Genomic DNA, 24032 nt, shown 5'->3' on the forward strand with positions numbered 1-24032 from the left:
GGTATACCTCCATCATAGGGGGTGAGGCAGAGCTACACAGCCAGGTGTCAGCAAATTCAGGAAAACAAAATACATTTTTAAGTAATTTGCATTTCAGGAAATGACATCCAAAACAGCAAGCATTAGGTTTTGCCCTTTTCATCAAAGCTTCAAAAAAATAAAAAAATAAATAAATAAATAAAAAAATAAGACATAATAACACATATAAAAGAATAAATGTCCTGTTCTCTCCTGATCACACAGATCTTAAAGTGAACTAGTAGTATTATCAAAGGTAAAATGTAGTTTCTATGCGCCCCACAGAAACTGTTAATTTTTGCTCTGAAATGGACACATAGGCATATTAAGTGTGTGAAATAACGACGATAAAATGATTTCAGCTGGATAATACACTTTAGGCATGGCAACAGTGTTGCACTCTGAGACCATCATCTGAACTTTGTTGGTAAATAATGTTTTATAATGGATTACAAATCATGCCATAGCAGTATCCATCAATCTTCTGCAAGAGAGTGAATCTGGCAAGCTCACCTTGCTCTGCCCATTATTGCTGAGGTGCTGGGGACAATGGTGGAGATGGGAGCAGGGGACATCTTTCTGGATCTCCTTGGCGACGGTGAGCGAGATCTTGAGCGTCTCTTCCTACGTCTGCACAATGACACAAAGAGCCAAACTGATATCTCACAAACTTTTCATCTACACATGCGTGCAAAGGCCTCAGCCTTCTCCACCAATCACGACTTAGTATGACCTGTTATTTACACAGTTCATTCATCCAGACCTTTGACTTAGTTGACTGACCTTTAATCCTCTCTGAATGTAGCAAAAATTCTGATATTCATTTTTTCCTTCCTTTCAAACTATATTACCACGCTACAGTAACAATTGTGGCTGGTAAATTATACTCATATGAATGCTTTCATCCAATTTACTTCGGTGACCTTAACTTGTTTTCAAGTCTGCAGACAAGATTAGTCCGTCATAACATCATAATAACATTTTTTTTAAACATTTGCATGCTGTCATTCTGGGGGCAAGTTTAGTAGAGCACAACATTTTTGAAAATGTCCACATTACAGACTGTACCACAGTAATAGAAAGCACTTATCTCCTACATTCTTGTTTAAAGACTAGTACACATCATGTGTAGAGATATACACCGAGCTGGTCAACCCTCACCTCTCTACCACCCCTCGATTGACTGCTGTCTGGTAAGACTTGGGCACTGGGGGCACCCTCTTGCCGCCACGGCTGTCGCCGTACATGGCGCTACGCGATACACCAGCACTCTGAGCCTGCTCGCCTCGGTTTGACACCTGCGGTGACCTTGGTCTTCCCAGCAGCCTGCCTCTCTCAAACTCATCTCGCTCAGAGTCTGTCAAAAAATGTCAGTGAGATTATCAAGTCTGAAAGCAGGACTCAAAACAAAGCAAGCCATAATTCAATGAAATACACCCCAATTTAGCTATAGTCTGCTCATTAACAATAGGATCTGAATCTTAGAAAAACCAGGATCTTAAAGAATACACAAAGTACACACATACTGTCATATTGTTTCACATGACAACAGTGACATATTTTCATAACATCTATTGCACACACACAAAAAAACGAATTTAAAAAAAAAAAATCAAAATTTTGCTTCATAAATCTTACTTCAAATCTTAACAGCATATGAAAGAGATCTGAGGGCATACACTAAGTTTTTTTGGGAAAAAACATACGTATACACAAACAAACAAACACATATACACATATATATACACACATTTCACAGGAGCTACTTTCTCTTCATTTCACAACTGACCGCAAACATAACAGCTTAGAATTCATAATATGCATGTTGGGCTAATAATCCTGTGACATTTACATTTACTTCGCTTTTAACTATGCAGGCCCTATGCGAAGTATGTAGAGATTACAACTACGAAAGACCTGACCACATCATGGCATGAAAAGGAGTGTAACCCCTGCCCTACATATAAACAATGGGAGAGAGAAGGAGGGCTCTCTTGGAGCATGAGTTTGTGACCCCCCCCCCCCCCCCACCCTTAATATCAAAAGCAAAGTTTCCTTCCCTTTCCTTTCTCTTTCCCATTCTCTTTTCCTGTCTTCCACGGGTCATTTCATTTCTTGCAATTGTCTGCTCTTGCTGCTGGTAAATCCAAATGAAAATGTGCCATGATTCTTCCACGCAGTCAATACACTGCCTTGCATGTTTCTTACACAACTAAGCTAAGTTTATGGCCCAATACCACATTAGTCTGCTAGACATTTAAGTCCAGAAATCTGCCAAACAAATGATTTGGTTAGAAACAAACTAGAAAAAAAAAATAATTAAAAAAAAATGTAGAGAAATTGAATTCTGATATCTTACTTTCTCCAGCTATGTCCTTAAGATGTTTTACAAATTTGAAACTTCTTTTCTTTTTTTTTCTTTTTAGGGGTTGGTTGTTATAGTGGTCTGAATAGAATGAATGCATTTAAAGTCAAGAGATCAAGGTTAAGTCTGACATTTCATGATTATAGTGCAAACTGATGTAATATCTGGAAAAAGTGATTAATCTTCGGAAGGATCCATTTAAGAAGATACTAACATGCTAAAAATCTTAGAATATGGAGAAATATCTGACAAAATCAAATTAAATTTGGCAAATCACAAACAATGGAAGGTTGAATCCCAAATATGATTTGGAAAGATCTCATAAGGCCAGGATTTACAGTCAAAGATAAGACCGAAAAATTCCACTCTTTATGCAGCCATTTCAGAAGCAGAGAACTTGGAGCCATCAAACCTTGATCCACAGACAGTTATCTCAGTGCTATGATCAGACAAAATTCTGGTTAGAAGATTGTGATGTTTAGTGTCCGGGAAGCCAACTTTGTATTGAAACCTTTGCAGTATTTTGAGAGCTGAAAAGGAGTATCATTGGTTTAAAAACAATATTTTTAGCTTTCCTTCAATAGACATTAATACAATTTGAGGGTACTTTCAATCAAACCTGCAGATTTCTTTCTTTTTTTCATTTTTCTTTCTTTTCTTTTTTTTTTTTTTGGTAAAGAAGTCACAGTTACCATCTATGTTAGTGCAATAAATATTTAGGTAAGTGTGGATGTAGGACAGACTAGTGCAGTGAGATGGACGTACCTGTCACTCCACTCTCTTGAGCTGCTGCAGCCGCCTGCGGCCGATCCTTCACCTGATTGAGGAAGAGGGCCAGCTTCTTGCGCCTCTCCACCTGCAGGCTGCGCTCCTGAGAGGCGCTAGCCAGCTTCTTCCTGGCAGCCGCTGCCAGCCGGTCCTCCAGACGAGGTTGGCTCCCTGGGACCACCATGGTAGGGTAAGGTAGGGTAGGGTAGGGGAGAGGTAGGGTAGGGTAGGGGAGGGGAGGGGAGGGGCAGGGGCATGGGGGTGGATAGGTGTGATAGAAAGGAGAGGAAGGGGTAAAGAGAAAAAGCAACGGGTGGAAGGGCCAGGGTTTGGAGGGGCATAAGAATAGATAAAGAGTAAAAACGGGAAGAGCAGTGGGTAAGGTAGAAAGAAAGATAGGGGAGGGGGTGGGATAGGGGAAAGGCCAGATGAAGGGAGAGGGGTGACAGAAAGGTCATGGAAAGAGGAAGGAGATATGTAAAGAGGGGGAAATTTAAAAGCAATGCAAAGGAGAACAGGGAGGTGCAAGGTGGTAAGGCAGGTGCAGAGGGAGGGGAAAGGTGAACGAGATGGGAGGGAGAAATAAAGGGTAAAGGGTAGCGATGGGGACAAGGTGAGGGCAAAGGAAGGTAGGGATGAAGAGAAGGGGTAATGTAAAGGGTAAAGTGAAGGGTAAATGGATGGTGCACAAAGGGAACAAAGGTGAGGGAGAGACAAGGAGCAGGGATGTAACAGTAGAAAGGAAGAGGAGGACAGAAGACAGAACAATGAGGGTGGGGCAACATCAAATGCAAAGGAAAGAGGAAGAGAGGAAGGATTTCCACGATTGATTCAGTGCACTGCAAAAGTTTGCGCCGTCTTATTGAATCTTGAGGTTTTATAGAAAAATGTTGGCATAAAAATTTGGCAAGGACCACGGACCAGAATGAGTGGCAACGACAAGGATGAGATCACTCCATCATTGCGAAGTTACAACCATTAAATACACTTGGATTAGACAGTCTTGCACCATTTACATATGGGCATATAATATACACCATGATACAGTGTTACAAGCCACATGTCACTGCAAGTTTAAGAAACTGGCATTGGAACCCCGGGCCATTTCGTAGCAGATACAACAAAGAATTCAGTTGGGCACTCTCGATCATGTCACCATTCTGTCTCCATCAAACTACACTTTACATTTTAAACATTAATACAATTTCAACCACAGATTTCACTTAAATTTGGGTAAAAACTAATGTGTATTTTTAAGATATCGTGGATATGGAAACTATCATCCTTAACATGACACAAGCAGTTTCCCTAAAAATAATCACATTCCTCATGAGACCACGCAGAATGAGTGACATTTTTGCAGTGAGGAAGATGTAACGTCGAGGAAGACTTACCAGCAGTCCTTGTAGATTCCCTGCCGTCATCTGCAAATCTGCCCTCACTGCCGTTTCCCTGATCCTCGCTGTAAGCACTGCCGCACCGTCTGCTTTGTGTGGCGTCCTCTTCCCCCATGAATTGCTGGACGCCGAGTCTCCCCTGAGCCTCCATGGCCCTGATGTACGACGGATCCATGCCCCCCTCCTGCCCCATGGCAGTCCATTCTCTCCCCTCCCCACCTCCCCCCACCCTGCCCTCCTCCATGGGCCAGTCCATTTGTTGCCTGGGGGGAAATCCCCTCTGCAGCTCAGGGGGAAATCCCCTCTGCATCTCAGGGGGGAATCCCCGCTGTGCCCCTGCTGGAAAGTCCCCTGCACGGGCTGTGGTGCGTCGATGGCTTCCTGAGGTAGATTCATCCCCTTCGCCCTCTTCCTCGGAGTCACTGCTGCTCTCCAGTGGAAGGGCGCTCCGTCTCTCTAGGGTCCGCTCCTCTGCTCTCTTTGGCTTAATGGGAAACCTCACAGGCACTGGGGAGAAATAAAGTCAGCCACATGATGCAGATGAGAACTGGCACAGAGAGAAATGTCTAGAATGTTCCATCTTGAGTGTTTGAATGATACTGAGGGATGTTATAGGTCTCTAGATAAAGTCAGGGGATTCTTAACCTCCCTAAAATAGCATTTCAAATCCCATGAGGTCAGAATATTCTGTGCATTCCCAACAACAAATATCAATTTACTTCAATATGAATTTTCCAGTGCAGTCATACATTTACAGTATCACTTACAAGCCAACAACTAATAACTATGTATACAACAGTATGCAGCTTCAGTGTCTTCATGACTCATGCACGCAGCATGTATCCAGACTGTGCATTCTGATTATTGAAATCACATGCTGCTCCTCGCATTCACTATTTATCACAAAAATTACAACACAAAAAAAAAGAAAATGATAAAACATCATATGGACCAAAAGTGGTGAACTGAAATGAATTTGTAGCGAGGTCATATATTTGCTATCACACTTTGTATGGGGAATGAAGTACGAAGTACAGTAAGGAGGAAAATGTGATAATTCTACTGTGATGTAACTGAGCAGATTTTCCCCCAACCTTTCTTCTGCTTTTCAGCAGCATTCCTGTTCTCAGCGTCAGCCGCATCTGCTCCCTCCTCCCGCTGGCGAAACTCCTGAAGAAACATGTCCTTCTTGGCGAGGTAGTAGGCGTTGTAGTTGTGCCAGGGCACCAGGAACTCAAAGCGGGGGTCGTGCTTGTCCCGCACGCTGGCCTCAAACTCCTCCCCGTTCTTGGCCACGTACTTGGCCAGCTTGTCGATGATTGGCTGGATGTCGGGAGGGGGCGGAACGATGGGGGGACGCTGGGTCCCGATTGCACTGCCAGACGAAAAATGTGACGGAGGATTGGACAGCCAATGAGTTCTGACGCCATTTCATGCTAAAGCCAACACTCAATGATACATTTAAAGTTTGTTAGACTGCTTCTGCAAAGTTAAAGTCAAGTTACACGGACGAAGCAGTCTGTGACCGGTATTACTACACATAACTTTTAGTCAACTTAAACATTTCATTGGTCAGTTCAAATTTCAGATTTACAAATTTTACTCTATACTGCAAAAAATAAAACACCACATCTTTTTTTTTTTTTTTTTTACAGAACCACTCTTGTCCATCACAACATAGGGAATTGGCATTAACTTCCTGATCCCAGTGCAACAAAATTCAACATGCACAAGGCTCCACTTTTATGTCACGTCCCTTAATTGCAATGCCATAATGAAGGAATGTCAACAAAGATTTTGATTTCTATCAACAGGAAAGATGCTTTTTGTCACTCAACAGAAGGAATTTATGGAACAATTAAGTTTCTTTTCCACCGCCTAACCTTGAGGTAATCATATCATGCCATTATCAATCTTCATTTTCCTCCATGCTACATTGCTTTACCACAAGTGTGTTGTGTAGCAAGCAAGCCAAGGGCTATATGTCACATTTTATATATATATGTACGAGTAGCATGCTTTGCTGTACAGAGTTATGACCTTCCAGCTTTCCAGAGTCAATATTGACTTAAGTTGTGGACTGGAACAAGACCTTGTTACATTTTCCTTCCACATCCGCAAGTGTCTACTTGTGGCACTTCTGCAAAGCGAGGATAAGGCAGCTCACCTTTCATCAGCCGCAGGTGGCATTTCCTGGCTGATCAGCGGGGGTCCAAGCATGGAAGATGGAGCCGTGAGGGGCAGGGGCTGTCCCTCGTGAATGGGTGGGACTAAGGCAGGATGGTGCGGGGGTAGCACTGGTCCGGGTAAGGGCTCTGCGGCCAGGTAGCCTGGCGGTGGGGGCCCAAGTGTATGACTGATTGGAACAGGGTTGCCTGCTGGAGCAGTAGAAACAAACACACACGGATATACAAATAAAGGAATTGCCTGGTCACTGATTGGGCGTCTAATAGTCATTTTTCATGCAGTGTATAACTAGTGTCATTCTTATTTGCTAGTAAGTTGAAAATTCACACTTTCTTTGCCACTTCATATTTTCTCTGGTCCCCCAATCGCGAATTTAACCACTCGCGAAAATGTGTGACAATGACAATTCGCGAAATTTATGTACGCGAAAATTATAGCGTATACAGTAGTTTATGTATGCATTTGTGGCACTATTTCACTTTGTATATCTTTTTAAACATCTAATTTCACATCTGATTTTTTTTTTCTTTTCTTGCCAAATGGTATCACATCATGTGTGTTACTGAAAGTGTGATCAAGTAATAGAAATAGCAATGATATTTGGAAATAAGCCTTGCTTTCCAGTTTGATGACACAAACAAGTAGCTAACATGCAAATTTTTATGGACATGTAATGAGCTATCAGTGACACATGAACTGTATGCAATGTATGTCCAACTCTCACAAATGTGTCAAAATGTACTGAAAGCATCAGAGAGAAGAGTCGTTACTTTTAAGGAAAAAGGAAAGGTTCATTGGAGTTTCATAGTACTTGGCCCCAGTATGCTGCAGGTGTAGATGCACTAAATCAAATTCTTCAAGGTCAAAGGTCACTAAACTTCAGCTAAAATATCATGTCTCTACATTTAAGAATGTCAAATGGTAATATAGTTTGGTTGGAATGGTAGAAATAAAAATGTAGTTACTGACATAGAAATGAGGTCAGAGATGAAGGTCAAAGCTTACTTTATTTTTGTTTTTTATCCCAGTAAATGTACCAGAGGATACTGTTACGGCACAGCTGCAACACACTTGTGTATAGAAGACTGTCCCAGTTTCTTGGCTGATACTATTCAAATTAGGTATCACAGTGGATCATTAATGAAATCTAGCCACTTATACCTTCTGGTGGTAGTGTCCTTGCTTGTGCTGTCTTTACACAGAAAAAAAAATGATTCCTGAGGGTGTGCTCGTGTGTACTGTATGAGCCAGATTTCTTTACAGATTTTGTTGAAGTTTTGTACAGAGAATATCAATATCATCTGGTAAAAAGGATGGAAATGATAATGAGCTACTTAACTGATTAGGTGAGAGGTCAAAGGTTACCCATATGTAGCAAAAATTAAAGATTTTCCAACTTTAACTTCTCCCAGGTAAGTCCAGTGATAATGTATTTTGGTTAATGGCCAAAAGCATGTTATATTAAAATATTTCCTGTGTGTAAACGGGCGAAAAGCAAAATCAGAGAACTTCATCAAAAAGTAAATGAGGACCATGTCAAGAGAGCCGAGGTGTCTTGGTCGAATTACTTGTTCAGGTGTTTGTGTCTTTCTTTCTTTGGTCACGGCATACCTGGTATAATCCTGTAGACAAGTGCAAGTCGACTGTCAATGAAATGATGAACATTACTTTTTTGTTCTCTGACAGTAACCGTGTACATGCTGATTTTACATGTCTCCTTTATTGTACAGGAGGATGAAGCACAGAGGAGAGCAGAGGAGGATCGGCCCAGACTGGACAATGTGAACTCAGATTCGCAGTCTGCCATGTATGGCACAGACCCTTCCAAGACACTATGTAAGACACTTCTTGATTCATTTATTCCTCCAGATGTACATTTATTTTCTCCCCCCCCCCCAAAAAAAAAAGGAAAAAAGGAAATCTCTAAAGAACATTTTTTAGCAATATAGCACAATACATTCTGAATGCTTTCAGTCACCTTTGCTAAATTGTACATACCCGCAATGTAATAAATACTTGCAGTATGGATATCGTCATGGTGAATTACTCATAATATATGGCATGTGAGCAATGAAGGAGACAATGTTCCAAACATGTCACTGTCGTTTTGAAATGTTGAAGCAGAAATTTAGAACATGTGAAGTGCTCCATGCAGAAATCCTGACATTACATGGAAATGAAGGAGGAATGTCAGTAAAGAGTGGTATCATCGAAATGGTGTCAAAAAAGAGTCCTATATGCAATTCGTATTTTGTGGTATTTAAATTGTGTTTATTTTGCAGCTTCATCAGTTGCCAAGCCCTTGCAACCAAAAGCTGAGACGAGGTCTCTTACTCAGGCAGAGGATATCAAGGTTACAGGGGTCAGTGACCTGGAGAGGCTCTTTGAGTCTTCCTCTGATGATGATGATGGGGTGAGTGAGCCTGACTTAGTTACAATGTCTCCCAAATTTTTGGGACACTCCCTGAAATGTTGACTTTATTTCATAACATCCCAACAAAGGAATATGAAATTCTCTGTGATGATAGAATGATTGCCCATTGAGATTTATGTAGCATAGAAATATCTCCCTGAAAGCCCTTTTGAGACTTTCTCATTTTGATGGAGTACTGTCATTTATTACCTGTCATGGATCTTTTTTCGGGCAGTGCGTTGCAAATCTTGTGTCGCGAACTCTTTCTACAGTTTTTAAGGAATTTAGATGAAACTTAGGGGACATGATGACAATGAGGTGTAGTTGTGCAAGACATGCTTTTTGTGTTTGTCGAAGAAAGTGTTGCCATGGTAACCACAATTTTCTCCAAACCTTGTGGAACAAACTGCTTTCACAGTATTTAAGCAAATTATTTCAAATTTGTTAAGTATAATGATCTTTAGGTGTAGTTCTGCAAAACACTGTGTGTTTGTACCCAGCAAGGCATTGCCGTGGTAACTGCATATTTTCTTGAAAATCTTATGGAGTAAACTACTTCCACAATTTTGAAGCAATGGAAATCAAATTTAGTGGACATTATGGCATTGAGGTATAGATCATGTGGAGACCTAATTTTTTTTGTTTGCCAGACAGTGTTGCCATGGTAACCACAATCTTACCAAAACCTTGTGGAGCAAACTACTTCCACAGTACAGTTGAACCTCTCTTATCCGGCCTCCCTTTATCCGGATCTCTCTATTATACGGACGCAATCTCGCCGTGATTTTTTTTTTTTTAATAATCAAAAAAAGGGGAATTCCCAACTCCTTGAGAACTCCTACACAAACACACATGAATTACATATTACTTCCAACATGATTAACATACATTACATCAAATTTCCTTCCAAATTGCTTACCTTCAGACATTTTAACATCCCCAAACATCCCCAAATGTAACAATGAAAAGGTTGCAGTATACACATTACTACATGTGGTACTACAATGGGCTACATCAGTACATGTGTGTGTATATGTACATGTATAAAGCGTTGAGTCTCCCGTATCCGGCCAAATCCCTTATCCGGATGAGCCCCGGTCCCGACTTGTCCGGATACGAGAGGTTCAACTGTATTTAAGCAATTTATTTCAGATTTGGTATGTATAATGATATATGGGTGTGGTTAGGCAAGACACACTTTATGTTTGTACCCGACAAGGCGTTGCCCTGGTAACTGCATATTTTCTGGAAAATCTTGTGGAATCAACTACTGAGTACTCCCACAATATTGAAGCAATTGAAATCAAATTTGGTAGACATTATGGCATTGAGGTATAGATGTGGAGACCCAATTTTTGTGTTTGCCAGACAAAGTGTTGCCATGGTAAACACAATTTTACCAAAACCATGTGACATTTGGAGATATCTACATAAACTTGGGATGTACAAGAAAGAGCACGGCAGACCTGATCAAACTCACACACACACCAACAGAACCTTTTATCAAACCCTGGTTCAATTCTTTTTCATAGGAGTCTGAGCTGCTTGGGCAGGGGTATTAATCCCCTTCAGTGATAGTTCTAGTTGTTTTTGGAGATATTTGTCCAGGTGTCCTGCCTTTTATTGAGTCAGAAGTCGTATCTTGGTTGTTGTCTTGTGTGTGGCCTTTGGGCTTCGTTTTTATGACATATTTTATTCAGATTTGATATGGAAGTGTGTGATTAAAAAATCTAGCTGCCTGTAACTTTTGGTAATAGCACTCTTTCTGGTTCTCCTGATACACAAAAAGGTTTTTAGAGTTTGCTTGTGTGTACTTTACTAGCCACATATCTGGATGAATTAATTCAAGACTCATATGGACCTGCATCATTGTACAATTTAAACTATTTCTGGGGGGTGTTTCATCAATTTAGTCAGCGCTGACAAGTTGTCAGTCTGACAATTTCAGCAAAATCCTTGGTTTTGATTGGTTGAGATGCTCTGGTCACTGACTGTTACTATGGTTATTGTCAGAGACGCTGACTAACTTGATGAAACACCTCCAAGGTAAAGCTACTCTTAGTGTTCCACCTTTTATAGGGTCAAAGGTCATGCTTTGGTGGGTGTTTTGTGTGCACTATACTGTTTGCATTTTGTTATGCATAATGTTTAAAATTTTGGTGTATGATGGTCAAATCTAGACTCCTCTTGTGTTTGGTGATGCTGCCCTCAGTGTTTTGTCTTTTATAATGTCAATGGTTATATTGAGGTTGTTGACACATTTGATACATGTACACTGCTGGCAACACCTTTGACTTTTTTATACCCCCGCCACAGTTAGTGTGAAGGGCAGGCGGGCGGTCGGGCGGGCGGTTGGGCGGGCGGTCGGTCTGTTGCAAAATCTTGCGTCGGGAACTCCTTCTACAGTTTTGAAGCAATTTAAATGAAACTTAGGGTAAATGGTGATATTGAGGTATAGATGTGCAAGACATGTTTTTTATGTTTGTCGGGCAATGCGTTGCCATGGTAACCACAATTTTACCAAAACCTTGTGGATTGAATAACTTCCACATCATTCAAGCAATTAAAGTCAAATTTAGTATGTATGATGATCGGGAGGTGTAGTTATGCAAGACACCAATGTGTTAATATAAGAAAAATGTTTTGCCATGGTAACCACTCATTTTTGTATCAAATTGAACCATTTAATCTATGAAGGTGAAATTTGGTGTGTATGATGCTCTTTAAGTGCAGTTTTGCAGAATGTCCTTTGTATTTGTATCGGACAATGCGTTGCCATGGTAACCGCATGTTTTTTTTAGATCCTGTGGAGTGAACTTCTTCCACAGTTTTTAAGCAATTGAAACCAAATTTGGTATGCATTATGGCCCTGAGGTATAGATGTGGAACACATAATTTTCGTGTTTGTCACACAAACCGTTGCCATGGTAACCACATTTTTACCAAAACCTTGCAGATCGAATAGCTTTTCCATCATTCAAGCAATTAAAGTCAAATTTAGTATGTATCATGATCTAGAAGTGTAGTTTTGCAAGACACCAATGTGTTAGTATAAGGAAAATGTGTTGCCATGGTAACCACTCATTTTTGTATCAAAATAAACCATTCAAGCTATAAAGATCAAATTTGGTGTGTATGATGGTCTTTAAGTGTAGTTATGCAAAATGTCCCTTGTGTTTGTATCAGACAATGCATTGCCATGGTAACCACACTTTTTATCCAAACCTTGTGGAACCAACTGTTACCATAGCACTCAAGCAACTGTGGTCACATTTTGTTTGTATGATTGCCCTCATGACATCACATACTATAAAGCAACACTAGGGGCGGGGGTATTAACCCTATCTGTGTCACGGGCCTACGTGTATTTAATCGGCCCAAAAACCTGCCATGTAAATGCTACGGCTGATCTCATCGGCCCTATTTTGATTGACAGATTACTTCAAAGGCTATGACACTACCACTCTATAAACTCATTTGTGATTGGCTGACAGTGTAAGGAAACGCTATCCAGTGTGAAAAAAAGCTTCCCCACCTTCAACCAATCAGGAAAGCCTTCTCAAAGTCAAAGAAATTGTGGTGGCCCCGCCCATGTTTACTTGCATTCAGACTGCAATGTATTGTGTACAGTTTTGCTATAGGTTTCTTGTGTGGAGAACCTACACGAATCTGTATATGTGGGACTGTAAGAGGATTGCCGTGTGCGATGAAAAGATCGTACACATGGGTCAATTTTCATCCATTTTATCTAAGTCAATATAGTAGAATATGAAGTGAAAACATTCAGGATAGGGATTTCAACATCTTTGAATTCTGTGAAGGGGTATAGTTTCAGTGATATCGGCCTCATAAATGAAGTGTAGAATAAATGAACACTGCACATTCAGTGCAGCAGTTGTAGCTGTTTACTCAGCACTAACAGCGGTGCAATGGGTCTCTAGTTAGCCGGGGCTAGCGGGGCAGGGTGCTAGGAGCAATAATGGTACAGTAGCCTCCTACCCGAAGCTGTAGAAGCTGAGGTATGTTTGACTGTCGATCATTATTATCTAATAAACTGTTACTTTATGAAACTTATGTTCAATGTAGGTTTATCATAAAGCAAATAACTGCAGTGATAATTCAATTCTGTTTCAATGAGGAGAGTGCAGAGGAGTCTAGCATACTCAACAGGAATGGACATTCTGAAGACTGAATATTTTCAGTGACAATTTTTACCCTTAGATTATCTCATCATTAATGGCAATATTATAGGACACAAATAATCTAAACTACAAGTAAAAGCCGTATAATCAATTAATATTTTCATCCTGACCAGATGTTAGCACGCTTTATCTACTTACATGCCAACATTTCATTCATAAAATCAGAAATTGTGCGAAGTGTGTAAAATGTAGGTTGTACTTGCCACACACTTTTGTTCATAAAATGAAAAGTACTAATGCTACTGACGAAAAAAATCACATCATCTTAAAGCTGAATAAATTCTCTACAACATTTGTATAGACCCTTTTGGGATATAAGAGCATGTTGTGTGAGAAAATGAGGTGGTAACATGTACAAGTAAGTCTGCAAAGATAATTATGTGACATAAGAGGGCCCCCTCACTCAGATTATTATCATGAAAGTATAGACCATAAGCTTTCAAATGATGTATAAAACATGACACATCAATGTCAATAATAACAACCAGAACTGGCCAACAACGATCCCATGTCTGCGCACTGCAAAATGTCTGAGCATTCTTGCTTCGTCTATGTGACAGAGATAGGGTTAATCACCTTCAGTGATAATTCTAGTTTTCCATGGTATGCTGGTCCATCAATGTAATAATCTTCACCTATATCATTATTGAGTGGGGGATACACTACTTTCCATAGCAGGATATATTTCTAGTTTCTCATGTCAACTCTGTGTGCCAAAGGCAGAGTGTTTTATGGCTGACGCATACAATTTGCGAAGGATACGAATGGCAAAATCCAACATTCATATTTTAGTCTGCAAAAGATCACCAAACAAATGCGGGGATGTCGTTTTTACTTCAGCGAGAATTTCAAAAATTGAAATTTTTTGTGAACCCTTTCCACACACTGGGTCGTGATTTGCTTGTGATTTGTTCTCAAAAATGTCTTTATAGCCTCGTCATATGCACAAAATCATCCTCAAAATGTGCCCAATGTACGCAAAAACTTCATGAAACCCCAAACAGACATTGAAACTTTGGAGAATGTCTTGTATGTTTCACGACATCCTTGAAGTTCTTCCGATCATTATACGACATAACTACAAACTGTGTACCTTTTGAGACATTCTCAGGAACGTTTGGTGCATGTTTGGGGGCAAATCCGTACCCTTGATGTATGACCTCTTTAAAGCTTTATGTTTTGTAGAAATCAAAATTGTAGCATACACCCACACATCAAACAAATGTAGTAAAAAAAAAAAAAAAACCCCAGTAAAGAGAACAAAATGTTTGATATTTTAAAAAAAAATTGCAAAATACATGCAAAATGACTCGAAAGTACGCCCAAATTATATTTGAAAATTAATATAGTGTGTGGCAGAACCTGCAAAAAATCAAATGCTTGTGAGGTAGGTCCTCTGGAAAATTATCCGCACACACAACGGAGAAATGAAAGGGAAAGAAAGGAAAAATACAGGAAAGAGAAAAACTTCAACGCAAGACAGCTATCATCTCTCCTTGGAGACATTTCTCCCATGAGTATTGAAGAATTTGCGTTGTGGAATTTTTGCGCAACCCGAAGCTAGTGCGGAAATAAAGGCAGGCGAACGTTTTTGCATGCCATATGTTCCAGTAGTTAATGTCCTGATTCTGCTAAATTATAAAAAAAAATCATCTTAGGTGACTGAGGGCGAAAAATTACTTGCACAAAAATATCCACTTTTACAGTATGAGAGCCTGTTTAATGAAACAGCAGGGTGCTACATAACTTTTTTATGCCTCCGCCACGAAGTGGTGCCGGAGGCATTATGTTTTCGGGTTGTCCCTCCGTCCATCCGTACGTCTGTACGTCCATTCGTTTACGCGATAACTTGAGAAATGTTAACTGGAATTTTACCAAACTTGGTCCAAGTATAAAGTATGATGGGGCAATTACTTGCTTAGATTTGGGGTGAAATTGGCCAAAGGTCAAGGTCAAATCATGAAATTGTATCCGTTTACGCGATAACTCAAGACTGGGTCGAGCAAATTTCACCAAACTTTGTCTGAGGATGATGTATGATGGGACAATTACATGATTACTTTTTTAGGGAAATTGGACAGAGGTCAAAGATCAAGGTCAAATCCTAAAATTTATCTGTTTACGTGATACAGGGATGCCAGTTTTCCGGCAATAGCCGGAATTCCGGCTTTTTCATATTTTGGTGTCAAATTTCCGGCTTCGTGATATTATTTCCGTCTGTGTGGGAAAGCCGGAAAACACGAGAAAGAAACAAAGAAAGAAAGAAAGAAAAACGAAAAAATATGATCATTTAAACTTACGGGACATTCACTTTCACGATTTCTGTAGTATGTTTCGCATATACTTGGGCATAAGAATATCACAAAATGACTGTCATGCAAAACTAGCGTGATGTTGCTGCTGCTAGCTGGGACATGCAACACGTGCGATGATAGCGATCGAACAGTGTGTGGTGTTTCTATGCGATGTAATGATGTGCGGTCGCGGTGCATGAATACTGCGCTCTCGCTATAGCTACATCTGTACAGCGCTGAGACGGTGTGGTGAGTCGATTGAGTCAGCTGAACGAAGCAAAACTACGGATTTTATGGCACTAGGACTTCTTTATTTTTGCTACAAATTCCTTTTTTTTTCTAGAATACGACCACATTATTGTCTGGAAAGCGTTATACCAGCACGTGTGATCGCGATCGAACAACGTGTGGTGTTTCTAGGCGATGTACTATATGTGCGGTGCATGGATCATGCTGCGCTCTCGCTATAGCTACAGCGCTGAGAGAGTGTGGTGAGTCGATCGAGTCAGCTGAACGAAGCAAAACTACGGAGTTTACGGCACTAGGACTTCTTTATTTTTGCTACAAATTCATTTCTCTGGATTAGATTTGAGGGAAGAAGAGCCCTCAGAAATGCTCGGATTGCACCAGAGAGCATCTAAGAACCCCAGAGCTTCCAGGGCCCTTGAGCGGGCCCTGGACCCCGGCCGAAGGGACTTCGCGCTCGGCGCACATCAGTTTCGTTCACAAAAAAAAAATTCCGGCCCAAGAGCAATTTGCCACTGGCATCCCTGGTGATAACTCAAAACTGGATGAAGCAGCTTTCACCAAACTTGTCCAAGGATGATGGATGATGGGGCAATTAGTTGAGTAGATTTTAGTGACATTGGCAAGAGGTCAAAGGTCTAAAGGTCAAGGTCAATTGCTAAAAATATTGCTATTTCCCCCATATCTATGCAATGCCCAAAGGTATTTTATTGAAACTTAGTGTAGACATCTACTACTGCGTAAAGATTCTCCAGAGAGAGTTTCATGTCATAAGGTCAAAGGTCAAAAGGTCAAAGGTGAGGTGAAAATGTTGCAATTTCACTTTTCTCGCAAGTGGTTCAATGCATCTTCATGGAACTTGGTACATATCCATGTACTGACTGGCAGGGATTATAAGGGAATTTAGGGGTCATGGGTCAATAGTCAGGGGTCAAAGGTCAAGGTCAACTCCTCAAAATTTTGTTTCCCTCATATACTAGTATATAATGCAATGCTTGCATTATTAGTTTTAAAACTTAATATATACATGTGTTACCTAATGGAGATTCTCTGGGAAATTTCCAGCCAGAAGGTCAAAGGTCAAAGGTTAAGGGTCAAAGGTCAGGCTTAAATGAAAAAAATATATATTTTGTACTGTAATTACATTCCTTCTTCATACCTTGAAAATTACTCAATGCATAAACTCATAACAGGGTCGGTCAGAAGTCAAGTAAAAATCCTCAATTCCCCAAATATGTGTACCTGCACTCTTAGACAATTATAGCAAACCCAGTTTGAAGAAAGTGAACATTCAAGACATTTCTGACAAACCTGTCATATCAATATTTTGCCAGTTATGTGAAACTGCCATCATACATTGTGAAGACATTGTACTATACACCTATTGGGAGAATCATGCATTATGGCGGAGGCATCAGTCCAGTCGCCATAGCGACATTTCTAGTTTACCAATTGCTTTGTCGGGAAAGCAGATTTTCAAATTGTTGCAGAACACTTGCCTCAACATGAATTTTACTTGCCCAAAAGAAAATCCAAAAATATAAGAAAATGATACAGAAATCACTTGTAAATAAAGGGCTTGATAAAACATTTAATCACTTGCATGAACAGCACACTTTCATTCACATGCTTACAAAACTTGTAAGCACACTCGAGTAACAAACTTGGTTCGATCTCATGTTGGTGTTGCTTTGCATTAGGGGCATCTTCACCTAAGTGTTGGAAAGTTGCTGAAATGAAATTAAAGTGTGTTGCATCACTAAACAGTCAAATTACTGTTTGTCCATCTCTCTGCTTGGGTGATATAATGAATATAGTGTAGTCAAACAGGCACCATACAACTTTAATACAGAGTAGCTCTACCTATCCTGGGGAAGCCTGGGTGCCCCAAAGCCCCCAAATTAGAGACTCTCTGAACAAAATCTCTTTCTCTGGAACCAGAAACATTCAAGTCAATGCTTTAACCCTAACTAGGCCGGGCTATTTAGGTAGATGATAGAGCTGGGGGGGGGGGGGGGGGGGGGGCTCCCAGGCCCCTGCAGGCCCCCTCTCCAGATCTCGGCTGTCGACCGCGCGATCGCGACAAAAATTGGCACACACATTGCCTATGATGTAATCTAAAGTACCATGAAGTTGTAATTTTTTAAAATAATATCATTTATGCTATTAAAATTATGCTAATTTATGCATAACAATGCATGAAATCAAACAATTTGGTATAAGTCACTAAAAGCTCAAAACAGGCTCATTTTTGTGTGTAAATATTCTTTTTAGTGTCCTTAGCAAATGTAAGAGAAAAAAATTGTGCTATCAGAAAAAATTTCTCAAGTATTTTATTGTTTTTTTAATTTTTTTATGTATGTTTTTGTTTTTCGACTTTATATTTTTCATTGTTTTTCGATGAAATTAGTCCGCGACATTGTTCCAGACAAGAAATTATGTTATTAATTTATTTTAATCAATAAAACCCCAAAATAATCATGCTTTTATGAAACTTTTTGTAAGCACAGTTTGCAGTGAAATTGTACAGGAATTCACATTTTTGAGCAATTTCTGGTCTGACATGCACGCACATATTTATGCGCAACTTCGGAACTGCGCGCCCGGGCATTGCAAATTTGGTGTCAAAAGATGCGAGAGACTCAAAAGAAAAAAGTCATGAAACGTTGTGGCGATAGCTTTTCGCGATAGCGATGTATTATACATCGCGTGGAACGTCGGGGGGGGGGGGGCCTCGGCCTCAATTTGGTGAACTTTACAGGGAAAAAAAAGCAGTGATTTCTCACTTTGGAGACAATATACAGCAATTTGTGATACTGGAGGCAATATGTTTATAAGTTGTTAATTTCACAAATCAAGTCAGCGTGTAAATTTTGCAGATATGAAAACACGACAAAATATACCATGTTTGAAGTAGTGTACTGGGTTTTGGTCAAAATGAGGGTCATGAAGGTACAAACATTTCATGTCAATTTTGAGTTTGTTGTTCAGTCAACTTAGGTGCCTTCTAGGCAAGAAAGCCTGATTGTCTGCATGTGCCATAGAGAAGAACTCATGCGCTGCAGACTGTTGGCTGAGAGCCAAGAACTTGCTGGAAGTTCATGTGTCAGGCATGTTGATGCTGATAATACATTACAAAAGTGAGCGCCTGAAATGAGAGTTGTTCATAGAGCAAATTAATCTGATTGCAGTTATATTGCAATTTCCCTAAATAGTGTGTGTGAGTTTAGATGCTTTCTTTAGAAGGTCAAAAAGGAAACAATAAGCTGTGGTCATAAGATGGTCACAGGTTTGTGTTGTACCTTGATTTATATTTGCGATTAATGCCCTTTTTTTTATTGGTACAAGATATATGTATATTACCGTTTTTTTTTTCATTGTTTTCATGACTTGCCCTTTGTTTTTAGAGTGATTTTGTAATGCCTTGTTTACTGCAGTTTTCTTGTCGTAGTGGTTCTCTCATACCTCCTTGGTTAAACCACATATTAAGTTTCAGTATCTCTGCCCACTGTTCCAGACGGGCGTCAAGTGGTTTATGGATGCAGTGGTAACAAAAGTTTGCTCCTTTTTTTTCTTTTTTCTTTTTTTCAATGGCAGCCTTTAACCCTAAAGGGGCCGGGCTTTTTGGCTATGCTCAGACTGGGAGGGGGGGGGATGGATTCCGCCCCCCCCCCCCCCCCCCCCCCCCCCCCCGAGATCTCGGCCATCGGTGGTGCGATCGCGATGAAATTTGCATGCGTGAGACCCGCGTCATAATCTACAAGATTATTACAAGGTCATAAGATTTTTTGAAACAATCAATTTCTAATTTCAATTAATTAATTATGCAAATTAAGCTCAAGATGATATTTTAACCTAATTAAAAGCAATGAGAGTCTACTTTTGATTTGCAAATCTGTTTGAGCATATTCAACAATTGTACATCACAAAAACTTCCAAAACTCATTTCAATTCTTATGTATTTTATTGTTTTCAGAATTTCTACATGTATTTCTCTGTTTTTCAACTTTTGTTTTTGTTTTTTTTTTTTTTGTTTTTTCATTGGAAATTGTCACAGGCCACTTTTCTACCATAATTAGCACAAAATTAATCAATGAAAGTGATTAATTGTAAAAATAATCAGGTTTTTATGACTTTCATGACAGAGCACTGTTTTCTATACGAAATGTACACAAAATCACAAAAATGTGCCCATTTTAGGGCGACATTCCATTACAAAAATGGGCGTGGCTTCGCAAAAGTATGCGCGGACGTTGCAAATTTGGTCTCAAAAGTTGCGCGAGACTTGAATGAAGAAAGTCAAGAAGCCTTGCGATGAGGCCTTCTCGCGTTACAGAATTATAGCGCGAAACGTCGAGGGGGGGGGGGGCGGATAGCCCTTTTAGGGTTAAATGTGTGTACACTGTGAGCCTGGTGGATGGCAAGGGCTGTCTTGTTATCATGGTCCACATATGCTGATGATGTATACCTCTCCCCTGAGGCTCCCAGCTTCCTGCTTGCAGACACCAGCACTAAATATTTTGTGCTCAACCACACAAGGGCCGGAAATGATAAGCTCGCTCTCAACATGCACTCACACACACACACACACACATGCGCGCACGCGCACACACACTCTGTCTCTCTCTCTCTCTTCTCTCTCTCTTCTCTCTCCCTCCACTCTCTCCCCCCCCCTCTCTTTCTCTCTCTCTCTCTCTGTCTGCCCCATTGTCTGTATTTTCTGGTTTTCTTCTATGTCCCTCTATCATCCCCTTATTTTTCTCTTCATTTTTTCCCCTACATTTCTTTTATTCATTCCTTTGAATCTGTCTTTTCTTTCCTTGATTATCCAAATTTGTTGTATTTGTATTGTATTTTGGTTTTCCATTTTGTGTGTCTTGACTCTATGAGGGATTTTCTTATTTTTGATCTTTATTTTGCCTTTTTTAAAATTATTTAAATGCCTCTGCCACGAAATGTCACTGAAGACATTATGTTTTTGGGTTGTCTGTCTGTCTTTCCGTCTGTAATCAATTTTGTTGACAGCGAATGTTAAAAACCGTTTGAGTTATCCTAATGAAACTTGGCATATATATAAATAATATGTACAAGTAGACAAAGTTGTACCTGTCATCTTTTGGCTGCTCATGCTGAAGGTCAAAAGTCAAGATCAGATTCTTAAAATGTCACTATTTTCCCCATATCTGTGCAATGCCTAAGGTATTTTCTTAAAACTTTGTTTATAGATAGTATTACCAGATAAAGATTCTGTAGGGAAAGTTTTGAGCCATGGAGTCAGAGATAAAAGGTAAAGTGAAACAGCTAAAATTTCACTTTCTTCGCCATATCTCGGAAATGGCTCAAGGTATCATCATGAAACTTAGTACACTAACAGTACTCTCTGACAATAGTTCTCTTGGGAATTTGGGTTAATGGGGTCAAGGGTCAAAAGGTCAGGTTTGAATGCTAAAATATTACTATTCAAAGGGACTGGTTGAGGTGAGGATTCAGCTTGTAGCGTTTTGCGAGATATTTAGAAACCACTTGATGAAATGTCAAAGAGCATACAATTCTAAGGGGAATCAAAAGTTTATTTGATGAAAATCAGTTTTGAAATGACTGAGATATCTAAAAACAAGGAAAAACAAAGAGATCCTAAGAAAAGTTGTGGCCTGTCAATTTCGTTGGGATAGCTTTTTTGGATATCTCAGCCATTTCAAGGCCAGTTTTCATCAAATGTTGAATCCTAGAAATTACATGCTCTTTCGTATTTCATAAGAGTTTTCTCATTATCTCACACACACAAAAATGTTATAAACCTAAATCTTCACCTCAATCGGGACTGTACAGTCCCTTTAATGCTGAAATTTCACTCTCCATCCATACCTTGGAGATTGCTCAATGCATAAACGTAAACCAATTACATACATATACATGACTGCACAATGTTTCTGTAAGGAAAGATTTTGGCCATAGGGTCAAAGGGCTAGGAAAATGCTTAAATTCCCAAATACTTGCTTTCTAAATAATTCAGCCATCCATCCAAATGAATCCTAGTTCAAGGAAAATAAACACCCCACACATTTGTGACAAACATGTCATTTCATTTATTTTATTACCCATTATGTGAAACTGTCTTCTCACATCATCAAGACGTACTCTATTGGGAGATCCATGCAATATGGCAGAGGCATACCAGTCGCCATAGCAACATTTCTAGTTGGTATTTAATTTCATTCCATTTCATTTATCTGTCCATTATAAAGATGCATAGAAAATTAGCCTCTACTTGCTGAAAAAATGTTGACTACCACAAATAACATACATTGATATGTTAAATAATGAAACATGTATGAAAGAAGAAAGACAGTGCATTGCTACATGAAGCATTAAAAGTCTAAGTCTTAAGTAGAATGAAATATTAGATGCATATATATCATGCTTGTTTTAACAACTGGAACTCTTATTCTTGTTGTACAACTTGAAATGAAGTAAGGGTAAAAGAAATACCTGGTATGTTTTATTGTTGTGTTAATGTTGCAGGGTATGCTTGAAGATATGGTTTCTCAGGTGACTGCATACACCATTGAGGACAGCAACAAACCCACCTTTGGCAACTCACTGCATAGTTCCACTGGTTTGACTGGTAGGTGGATTTTTTTGTTTTCAGTGATTGTTTTGTGCTTTTGTTGTTGATTGTTCCTTGTGTGTGTGTGTGTGTGAGCGCGCACTTACCCACGGTGTAAAACGAGGACCACATACGAACTTTACATTTAAATAGAGGACATACGGAGAACCGAGAATGTCCTCAGTACGCAGACCATTCCAAACGGTGTGCTTTTGCATGCTTTTGCATGTAGGGGTACATGTTTGTAGGTCCTCAATTAGCATTATTGTAATAAGTCCTCGGTTGGATGGTAATATACGAATGAGTCCTCGGTTGACAAGAGTCCTACCGACACACAGGTCCTCGGTTACATGGTAAAATTTTTATGGGTAAAACAGGTCCTCGGTTTCCACCATAGACACGTATGTGTGTGTATGTACACCTGTATACAGTGCTGGCATTCCAGGAATGTGCACCTGCTGCCTCTTGGAACTCTAAGACCCCGTTTACAGTGTGAGGCTCGGCCGCGGCCGAGCCCGCCTTCATTTCAGTGTAAACGCGCACACTGAAAACTTTCTCCAGGTAGATTTCTAGAAGGGGTGTATCCACTACCCTGTCCACCAGCCAGTGCCGTGTGTCTGTAAACAAAGCAAGGTTACAGTCACTAATCTCAACTACATACAGATCAGTGGTTACAATCCATGCACGTGGTCACCTTACAGTATGTCAATCATTCTCTGTCTGCAATGTTGTATGTGCTTGTTTAGTGTCTCAAAGGAATGTTACCGCAGTTGTGTTCTAAAAGAAGGGTTACCCAGGTAATGTCAGGGTGATGTCGCGGCAATTACCCTTGCTAGCTCGGGTAGAATTGGCAAAAGTTAATCATGACAACATCCGAGGAACATTTTGCTGTGACCATTTAAACAGGCAGGATAAAAAAAAAAGTTACCCGGACGCTACCCATAACAAGGCTCGGTTCAACTATGCTGATATGGGCAGTCAGTGCTCTGTGTTGTAGCTTTCCTGTTTTGCATTGGTAAAGGTAAGTCTATGTCATCCCTATTTCATCCCTATCACACTACAAGGGTATGTTTTCCATGTTTTTGTTATTCTTGCTTTACAGTGCTTTCATGACTATCCATGGTGTTGTGTTGAGTTAGTTTGACATTGTTGGAGGCGCAATGTAACTGGATGCAATTATGCCTCTGCAGGTACCAGTGCCTCGGCGTCTGACCTAGCCCGTATGTACCCTACACCTCCTTCACTGGAACAACAGCAGAATTCAGCATTTTCTCCTGGCAACCAGCCCTGCCCTGATTACATCAACCATGGTTCAGTACAGGGTGTCCCGCCAATTGATCACGGTGCTGTAGGTGACTTCACAGAGATTGAGGCAGATGAGAACATGGGCAGCCCGAAACCAGAGCCAATTCAGGTATATTTGTTTTTTCTGATGGTATACTTTTCAGTTATTGTGTTTTATATTTTCATTACTTTGTTCTAAGGTTAAAATATCATCAGAACAATTAATGAGTACTGCTCATGGTTATTACTTG

General features: G+C 40.1%; 2 protein-coding genes across 2 annotated transcripts in view; one reads left to right on the forward strand and one right to left on the reverse strand.

Moving 5' to 3' along the window:
* Nucleotides 1-527: 527 nt before the first annotated feature.
* LOC139718666 (uncharacterized) lies at nt 528-8104 on the reverse strand. Its single transcript, XM_071630126.1, has 7 exons — nt 8101-8104; nt 6716-6923; nt 5643-5923; nt 4546-5055; nt 3149-3322; nt 1180-1375; nt 528-648 (listed from the first exon to the last, which is right to left on the reverse strand). The coding sequence occupies exons 1-7, from the start codon at nt 8102-8104 to the stop codon at nt 528-530; spliced, it is 1494 nt and encodes a 497-aa protein (XP_071486227.1).
* LOC139718886 (mediator of RNA polymerase II transcription subunit 13-like) overlaps nt 7945-24032 on the forward strand; it is a 55603-nt gene continuing 39515 nt past the window's right edge. Inside the window, exons 1-4 of the mRNA XM_071630331.1 lie at nt 7945-8571; nt 9018-9148; nt 22413-22515; nt 23688-23911. Of these exons, the coding sequence (XP_071486432.1) occupies nt 8433-8571; nt 9018-9148; nt 22413-22515; nt 23688-23911 (597 nt within the window). The 5' untranslated portion in view covers nt 7945-8432. The remainder of the gene's footprint in view (nt 8572-9017; nt 9149-22412; nt 22516-23687; nt 23912-24032) is intronic.

This window comes from Diadema antillarum, unplaced genomic scaffold, assembly GCF_040938485.1.
Source record: "Diadema antillarum isolate AM-2024a unplaced genomic scaffold, OU_Dant_1.0 scf00000008, whole genome shotgun sequence".
Lineage (NCBI taxonomy): Eukaryota > Metazoa > Echinodermata > Echinoidea > Diadematoida > Diadematidae > Diadema > Diadema antillarum.

What these genes read in the sequence shown, in the direction of transcription:
- LOC139718666 (XM_071630126.1), bottom strand. An exon ending in CCACCTGCGGCTGATGAAAG is followed by an intron (nt 5,924 to 6,715) that starts GTGAGCTGCCTT and finishes TTCGTCTGGCAG; the next exon opens with TGCAATCGGGACCCAGCGTC. An exon ending in AATCGAGGGGTGGTAGAGAG is followed by an intron (nt 649 to 1,179) that starts GTGAGGGTTGAC and finishes GTCATTGTGCAG; the next exon opens with ACGTAGGAAGAGACGCTCAA.